Source organism: Chaetodon auriga, chromosome 15 (genome assembly GCF_051107435.1).
Source record: "Chaetodon auriga isolate fChaAug3 chromosome 15, fChaAug3.hap1, whole genome shotgun sequence".
In the NCBI taxonomy this organism is placed as follows: domain Eukaryota; kingdom Metazoa; phylum Chordata; class Actinopteri; order Chaetodontiformes; family Chaetodontidae; genus Chaetodon; species Chaetodon auriga.
Genome location: NC_135088.1, coordinates 12,052,070 through 12,061,186, shown reverse-complemented (window position 1 = coordinate 12,061,186; position 9,117 = coordinate 12,052,070). Strand labels below are relative to the sequence as shown.

Here is a 9,117-nt window from a genome sequence, read left to right as displayed (position 1 = left end):
TGAAGAGGCAAGAAGCAGCAGGTTGTCAGTTTAGTCACTGTCCTGTAGAGCTCTGTGTGTGACCCTTCATATGACATAATAGCCCTTGTGTCGAATTCCCCAGAGAACAAGTCCAGTTCAGACCAGAGCTGAACATGCAAATCAAGCTACAGGCTGAGAGAAGAGACTGCCAGCCGCTATGCTCTAAATTTCAGGACTCCGGTTGGTGGATGTAGCAGATAATTCCAGTCTGAGGTCTGTTGAAAGAAACACAAACAGGCCTTATTTGTCTAACTTTGCTGAGTTATCCGTGTTCCATGCTTCATGAGGTTCTGGTTGGACTTAGAAAAGATATCCTGATGTCTCAGTAAACATGCTTCTCTAAACAGGCCTGAGGGTTTATGAGAATTTTCTTGAGCTTTCTTCTGTCTTCTCTGTGTGTTTTTGGTTTAATTTGTTTGCATACAGGTAATAATCCAATTATGGCCAAAATCACAGAAAAGCAGAACTCTGATTAGGATGAACTGCTTACATTACATTAATGTTCTTTGGATCATAATCTGATGAATAGCTGAGGACACCCCATGCAGAATTCAACCTCAGACCAACCTTTCTGGTGACGGTGGTTCTGTGGTTTACTCCTGGTGCTTGTGTATAGCTTTGAGATAACATGACAACATAAGTATGATTTGAGGCGTTCTTTTTAACTTAAATGAGGAGCGAATGTTTGCTGTGTTTGACAGGCCTGATCCAACCATTGGATGTCATATGCTACTAAATGTGATGACAAGGGATATTAGCTAAAGGTGTTTATCTTACCATGTGAATATAGTTTATACACGGACACCAGATATTGCTGTTTTAATTGCGTTATGACTGCGTTCTTGAGCTGCATGTAACCAGATAATTAAGGGGTGGATAACCAGTGTGGAGTTTAAATTAAGCAATTCACTTTGTACAGTACAAAAAGGCAGGGCAAGTACCACCCTTAAGGGTTAAAATATGACAACAGTTACGTAATGTGGCAGTAAACTCACGAAGTCCAACGGGAACTAGTGCGCAGCGCGCTCACTAAACTGTGCGCACTGCGCGTCCCCCCCAGAGTGACGAGGCGAGGTCACAAGTTCCCGCACAGCCCCTGAGCAGATCACACACTTCCCCACAGGGAGGGCGGTTCCTAAGCCCAACACGAGGAGGGAGGCACACGGGATCAGCAGGACGAAGCCTCAAACTCTCACTCAAACACCGACTCAAAGTTTCTGGAAGCTGTTGCGTCTCAGATCCGACAGGTGGGATGACCAATCACCCGTCACACTCCAACGGCATGCAGAGCCTCCGGAAGGAGCACCTGTATAAGGTGCTGGTGATCGGAGACCTGGGGGTGGGGAAGACTTCCATCATCAGGCGGTACGTCCACCAGACCTACTCCACTAACTACCGAGCCACCATCGGAGTGGACTTCGCCCTGAAGGTGCTGAACTGGGACTCTGAGATTGTCCGGCTCCAACTGTGGGACATTGCAGGTGGGACAGAGAAGAAGTTGTTTAATGTATTTCATTTTCCGGATATAAAGTTATCATCTGCTGCTGCTCTCAGCAACTGAAACTCGTCCAGTACAGCTCATTGATGGGGGTAATGCATTACTATTGCACACCACTGATAGCCTGGATTCAAGGTATTTTTGTGTTTAAAATGTGCAAGAATTAAGACACAGTTTCATACTCAAAAGTCAAGATGTTTAGCTTGTCACAGTTCCTGAAGTATTGATGCTTTGGGGAGATATGGCTTATCTTCAGATTGACAGTGAGGTGTGACCGTTGTAAAATTACGAAACATTCATAGCTGAAAGATGCACTGTCACTGTGGAGAGCTGGTATCTGACACAAACAGTATCCTCTCTCTCTCTCTCTCACACACACACACACACACACACACACACACACACGCACACACACACACTGTTGCTTCAGGAAGAGCAGCACACTGTCACTCAATCACTAATTCAAGGTATGTTGCTGCATCATGTGATTATGCCCATGTGAGGGAGATTTAAAGGCCAGTCACAGGAGTGTCATTGAAGCCGAAATAAAAAACAAACCATTACTCAGTCACTCCAGAAACATGCAGCCACATGCTTCAAGCAGTGAATTTGGATCCATCAAATGAGATTAGAAATCTGCTTTAGTCTTGACTACCTGCATGAAATCCCTGGTAGGAGTATCATTAATAGAGTGGTAAATTTCACATGTCAGGTGACACGTGTGACGCGTGCGTCCGTCTGCCACACCACCGCAGTTGAGGGTTCCTTGTGAGTGATGAAAATCATTTGTTCATTCTCTTGCATGAAAGGAGGAAGTTCTCAATCCATGTCCTGTCAGATTTTCCATTTCCTCTTAATCGCGAGGCAAATGGCAGCATTTTGTCCTTGTCAGAGTATTTTCAGCAGAGCCATCAGTGGACTTTCAGGCATTAATATTTATCAACCATGTAAACTTTTCTGCTGAGAGGGCATGATATGTAAAACAAGCCGGATGCACACGCCTACATACAGAACCAACGAGTACTCACATTAGACAGCAGGACACACACCCCCGGGGAATGTCATGTTGACAGCTGTTGCAACCCGCTCCCCAAGCACCTCTTTTCCTCCCTGTACAATACACAGCAGGAATGACCACACATACATGCACACAGACATTTCACATGGTAATAATCTCACAGATGCGTTGTATAAATATGGTAATGGTCGAGGTTAACGTTAAGTTTCATTGCAAGTCAGGGCAAAATACAGGTTTAATTTAAGTAGGCCTATTATCAACAGGAACAAGCAGTCGCATTGACCATCTGGTTAAGTGCAACGTGACAGTAAGACCACAGGAATTTGCTGTTTCATGGGAATGCAGCCCCTGCTAACTGCAGTCCTAATGCCAGCTGCATTAGTTGTTTTGCTGCGAAAGTGGAGGAAAACAATGAGAATCTCTTGTGAAACTGATGGCCGAGAATAACAATGTTTCCACACTAATGAATGAAGCTGTGTGTGTGTGTCTTTGTGTGTGTGTGTGTGTGTGTGTGTGTGTGTGTTCATCACAGGTCAGGAACGGTTTGGAAACATGACGCGAGTGTACTATCGTGAAGCCATGGGAGCCTTCATAGTGTTCGATGTGACACGGCACACGACCTTTGAGGCCGTCATCAAGTGGAAAGAGGACCTGGACTCCAAGCTAATGCTGGCCGACGGACAGAGCATTGCCACTGTGCTGCTGGCTAACAAGTGCGACCAGGGCAGGGAGCTGAGCAGCAACAGCATCAAAATGGACCAGTTCTGCAAAGACCATGGCTTTGTCGGGTGGTTTGAGACTTCTGCTAAGGTGAGAACAGAGCGTGGTTGAGATATTCTTGTTTGCCCGTCATTTGCAATGTGTGAAGAGGAATGTATTCCTGCCTTTCCCTGGGGCCTTTGTAATAATGAGTAGTTTGCTGTTTGGGAAAATACTTTGCTTTCTTGCAGAGAGCTAGATGAGAAGATCGATCCCGCTGTCATATCTACCAGGTGGATAGGAACCTGGAGCCAGGAGACAATTAGCTTAGCTGAGCAAAATGACTGGAAAAATGGGAAGCACCTAGCATGACTCTGTCTAAAGCTAACAATCTCCATCTACCAGCACCTCTAATTGTCACTAATTAATACATCTTGTTTAATCCATGCAAAAGTGTAAAAGCAGCAATATGTGGTTTTATTAGTAGTTATATGCAGGTTTATGTCTTGGCTGGGCATAGTGACTTATATCGTAATTAATGAGCCTCAGAGGTGCTGTGGAGCAGATTTTATACCCTCACACAAATAAGGCTAGATATTCCCCCTGTTTTCAGTCTTTATGCTAAGCTAAGCTCATATTTAACAGATAGACATAAGTGTGATATCTATCTTCTCATATAACTGCGTATGTCCCAAAATGCTGACGTATTGCTTTAGTCACCAACATTACAATGAAAGGGCCAGACTGAAGGGCACTGAAGTGAGTGGCTGACGCGCTCAGTGGAGCTCATCTCCCACTCAGGTTACTTCAGTCAGTGAAAAACATCCCAACAGAGCCAGCTGGAATTTCATATCTTCATGGAAAGTGGCTCTGATACATTTACAAAGCAGGCTCAGAACAAGTTATTTGAAGTGAAAAGTTAAAAGTCTGAGAGGAGTTCATCCAATCAAAGAAAAGTCATTTAATCTTTTCTCTCCTTGTGTAGATTCAAAGTGATATAAAAAGAATTCGACCGCATCACATATATATTTTCTCTGTGGTTGAAGCTTCATCAAACTTTTATTGATTGAAATATTCAAATCCAAAAACTGTGTACTGTTGACACCCAGCTATAACTTCTACAAATGTTGTCTTCATTCACACATCGTCTGTTGACACTAATGTGCTGCCGTTCAGGTGGCATCAGGACTCAACATTCTGAAAGGTCAAAGGTTATAAGGTGCAAGTTCAGCCAGAGGTGTAGGAGGTAGGTTGTGCAAACAGACATGCGTACCCTTCTTTGGTGGCAGTTAGAAAAAAATGTTTACAGCATTCATATGAAGTAGTTTCAAACACATTAAGGTGCACACATGGTGTTGTTGTCTTGAAGGTGATAGCATGCTGACAGAAAGGGAAATGAAGTTGGAACATTTTGTCCTTTACAGGCTTAACTTTTCCAAACAGAATCCATTAAAATGACATTTTCCAAAGGTCCATCATATGTTTACTTCTTTTACTTGAGACATCTTTTTCTTGGGGTCACAGTCTTTTACTTTTGTCATTGTGCCACAGTACAGACAATCCAAATGCCAGACAGGATATTAAGCAAAAAAACTGACTGCAGTTTATCTATTCAGGACAATCTCAACATCGCTGAAGCTGCAAACTTCCTGGTCAAGCACATCATGGCCACAGAGAGCGACATCCTGAAGAGCGTGATACCAGACACCATCTCGCCTCAGTTCAACTCCAACAGGCAGATGAGCTGCTCTGGCTGCTTCAAATAATGAAAAGAGATGAGTAACGGCGGGGTTGAACAGAATGGAGACACAGTAGGACGAAGAGGCACAAGCACACCACATGGCCCTCCGAGCCTTAGCTGCGGTACAGTTTGCCTTCTTTGGTCCAAACCAGGGTTGAAGACTTTACTTTTCTGCATGTTTGTATTCTCAGTGCAAGCAAAACAGAATTTTTGGAACCTAAAATCAAACAGACTCAGAGGTTTTGGTAACTTGTTTAAAGTCCTTGGTTCTCTTTACCTTCACCTCCACATACACTTGGTGAAAAACTGAGACTTCTTGTACCGATGGTGTGCAAGAGCCAAAGACGCCACGTTCAGAGTTGCTGTTGTATAATTATGTGAATTTTGCACATGCATTGCTTTTTTTTTTATCATAACTGTAATTTATTTACAGCATGCTTTTGAGTGTAATGCTGGTTAATGTATTATATTATTTTGCTTTAAACCTTTCCAGCAACTGACTATTGTGTAAAGCGTATTTAAAGTCAGGCAGTTTCAGTGACAACATACGTATTTATAGCAACAGCTTGGTCGGGGCGACTGCAAAGGAAAGGAGGGTTAAACACACACACACACGAACAAACTCAAGTCTGCCCAGTGTAACTAGTTTTTTTATAGCCAGTGGGTGGTTCCTCAGGAGTCCTTCAGGTTTAAGTAATCAAAGGTGTGATGCCCTCCCCGCTGTTTTGGAGGCTTTCCTGGCCAACCTCTGCAGGCAATTGGCTGACATGGGGGGCGTTGTCGGCTGATTAAGTTCACCTGGGCCTGTAGGCTGTAAGAGGTGGCCCATGTGCTTCTGCATGTCTCTCCCTTCCTGCAGCTCACATCCTCCCTGCATCACTTTCTTTTGGTTTGCACCCATAACACCTCCATAGTACATCAAGCACACATCCATGCAAGGCTTCCAGGGCTCAGCTACACACTCTTGTAAATTCTTGTTGTTTTAAGTAAATCTCTTCCGTGGACTCCCTCCTTGTTGAATTCGCTGAGCCAGTTTGGGACAAAAGGCTTGTCAGACGTGTTTCTTTGCTAATGGAAGAGAGCGGTTGTCCTGCTGTGTATAATTTGCCGTCGTAACCACAATATTTCTATCAGAGTTACTTACTGCTTTTCTTTTTTAGAACTGGCTAATTTGTGTTTTTGTTATTTTCCTTCATCAGGAGGAAAATCGTGTTGATTGTCTGAATGTAAACTGGACATTCTCATGAGTTCACTTGCCAAAGCTGAACCCTCTGTATCCATGGTAACTAGATCAAGTCTTTTTTTATGGGTATCCTCTAACGTCTTTGTGAAGCTATTTCTCGCTGAACCCACAACCATGCAGACACACACGCATACATACACACACATACACACAGATTTTTTTTTCCACCCTCCATGTCTTTGTTGCTTTTTTTACCTCATCCTTTCTCCTCTCCCACTCCGCTCTATCCTCCATTATTGTTTCTCATCCTGGAAAATTTTCTGTCCTCTCTAAATATGGCTGCTTCCAGTGTCTTGCTTTCATATGTCCCCTGCCCTTTTTCTCTCACATGCAGTATGTACAAGACATCTTAGAAACCATGCACAGGCTCGACTACACACCCACAGATGCAGTACTTTTATTGATCTTCCAACAAGTTGATTCTGGCTGCATGTTTGAGAAGTTGTTTTCCTCTTTTTGGTGACCCTGCACCTCTGTGGTACTTGGTAGTAGTGTCTTCTAAAAGCCTAGGTAGTTGAATCCACTGTCATCAATATCTACATATACTGAAGTTTATATATACCCACGTCCCTGAGTATACAATGTGCCAAAGCTGGATAAAATCAGTAGGTTTGTAGGTGCCTAATGATGTTACATTGTTTCTGGTGGTCGCTGTTCATCAGTGGCGTTTGCACAGTGTTTGTAAGCCTGATCACAACAGTGTCATGTGCTGCTGTGTGGTAATGTTCAGCACGCACATGAGAGCCTGACAGACTTAAACAATGCAGTTACAATTCCACAGTGTTCGTTTGGCTCGTCATGAGGGTGTGTGACATCATGCACCATGTGACATCAGCACGCTGTCACACTGTAGATGTTTGGACTGATTTGAACTCTCTCTCTCACACACTCACACACACACACACACACACACACACACACACACACACACACACACACGTGCGCCTGTCTTTGAGGGACCATACTGTGACCACTGATTTAATGTTACTTTTTTCAGCCGATTGGATTGCACCACTTGGGGATTGTTCTTGTTCATTATTTATTATAAAGTAGTATGAAATAAATTAACTAATTTCACACGTGTCCCTGTTTTTGTAACACGTTCATATAACGTGACCCCTCGTGTCGTTTAACCTTAAACCAAAGCATTTTACCGCCTCATGATCGGTGTCAGGCTTTACCTAAGCTCTGTAAGAGACAGTGAAGCAGCTTCCAAATGTCATTAGTTTATACTGAGAAATGTGTGAGTACGTCTGTCTGTGTGAGAGGATGTGTATTACTCAGGTTGTGGGGACATAAATCTGTTTCCTTATGGCGACAAAATGCATGTCCCAATAATGTAAATCATTCAGTTTAAGGATGAAGACTTGTCTTTAGTTTAGGGTAAGTCATAGTGATAGTGAGAGAAAGTGTCCAGGAAATGAATGTAAGTCTATGTAATGTCCCCAAAAGTAATGGAAACACGATTGTCTGTCTGTCTGTGTGTGTGTGTGGGTGTGTGTGTGTCTTCAGGCTGATCCAGGACTCTCAGGTTCTCATTAGGGAGCCACATGACTGCGTGGATTATTCTCTGCCTGAGGGATTAGATTTGGTCGTCTGCTCTTGGCTCGTGTTAAGACATCACCACCAACAACCCATCAAATGATCCAAAGACGCTATATAACCACTTTGGAATGAGTCTGTCATCTGAAATTCATCAATATCTAAAAGACATAAATAAGTCTTACATAAATGAAGCACATGGCTTTCGACACAAGCTCGCTCTTCACTTAATGTTCTTAATGTTGATGAAGTCGTGAGAGTGTGCTGGGTAATTACCTTTCAAAGCTGTAATTGAAAAATTAATACAATTAAATGTTAATTTCATTTTGGAAGAAAATCGTCCAAAGTTTTGGTCGGTTAACTCTTCCTATGACAACAGCTGGCATAGATCTAACTATTCATTACTGGGATTATGAGCCCAACATATTGTGTTCGCTGTAGTTGTTCGGCTCTGCCAGAGAACCACCTCCAGAAAACACCCACATATTCTCTGGGAGAGAAAGAGAGAGAGAAAGACGTTGGAGGGTAGTAAGAAAATGACATGGAAGAAAATCTCAAATCTCGCAATTACAAAAGGTTACAGACAGCTTATCAAGAGCGCATGCAGGTAACCTAAACACAAGCAGATGCACCGAATGAGTCACATATTCCACCGCATTTTAAATGTTCCTCAGACCGAATTCACACAGATTATAACTGATAACTCTCGGTTAGATCAGAACACGCTCAGCCAGCTTAATCACATGTAGAAAGTTGCATAATTCAGCTACAAGAAGTCAAGACGACAGAAGTGACGAGAACTGATTTGATCAAGCGTCTTTCACCCTGCTCTCACTGCTGCTCTCTAATTGTTCATGTGGTGCCATCTGTTGTCAAATTAGCAGCACCGCAGGCATTTTGTTCACTTCAGAGTACCTTGACAGTTCATAGATGGATGGTGACTGATTGAAAACAGCCCCCCCCCCTTTTTTCATTTTTGTTGGTAGGCTGTTTATTTGCTAACCTCTCCTTTATTTGGAAATATACAAATTATACTAAGCTAAACTTTTATGGCCTAATAAGATGACATATCACCAGGACTGATTCATAGTGTCTCTCACAGGACATATCATTTCTACAGAAAAATCACAAAGATAAACACTGCTGGATGTCCGCTCAGAAACACACACACATTTGCACACATGCATACTTCTAGCCCGCATTATTGTCACAATGCATTCCCTGGACCCTTACTTGAACCTTATCCATCGCAACTACATGCCTAACCCAAACCCTAACCGAACAATATTTCTAACCTAACCCTTAAAACCAAGTCTTAACCTTCAAACAGCCCTTTGAAGCTGTGAGGACCAGCC

General features: G+C 43.0%; 1 protein-coding gene across 1 annotated transcript; it reads left to right on the top strand.

Moving 5' to 3' along the window:
* Positions 1-1,209: 1,209 nt before the first annotated feature.
* rab38b (RAB38b, member of RAS oncogene family) lies at positions 1,210-5,476 on the top strand. The gene is made up of 3 exons (XM_076749922.1): positions 1,210-1,502; positions 3,070-3,347; positions 4,853-5,476. The coding sequence occupies exons 1-3, from the start codon at positions 1,274-1,276 to the stop codon at positions 5,000-5,002; spliced, it is 657 nt and encodes a 218-aa protein (XP_076606037.1). The 5' UTR covers positions 1,210-1,273; the 3' UTR covers positions 5,003-5,476.
* The last annotated feature ends 3,641 nt before the right edge of the window (positions 5,477-9,117 follow it).

What these genes read in the sequence shown, in the direction of transcription:
- rab38b (XM_076749922.1), top strand. Translation starts at nt 1,274, where the DNA reads ATGACCAATCACCCGTCACACTCCAACGGCATGCAGAGCCTCCGGAAG. An exon ending in CCAACTGTGGGACATTGCAG is followed by an intron (nt 1,503 to 3,069) that starts GTGGGACAGAGA and finishes TGTTCATCACAG; the next exon opens with GTCAGGAACGGTTTGGAAAC. An exon ending in GGTTTGAGACTTCTGCTAAG is followed by an intron (nt 3,348 to 4,852) that starts GTGAGAACAGAG and finishes TTATCTATTCAG; the next exon opens with GACAATCTCAACATCGCTGA.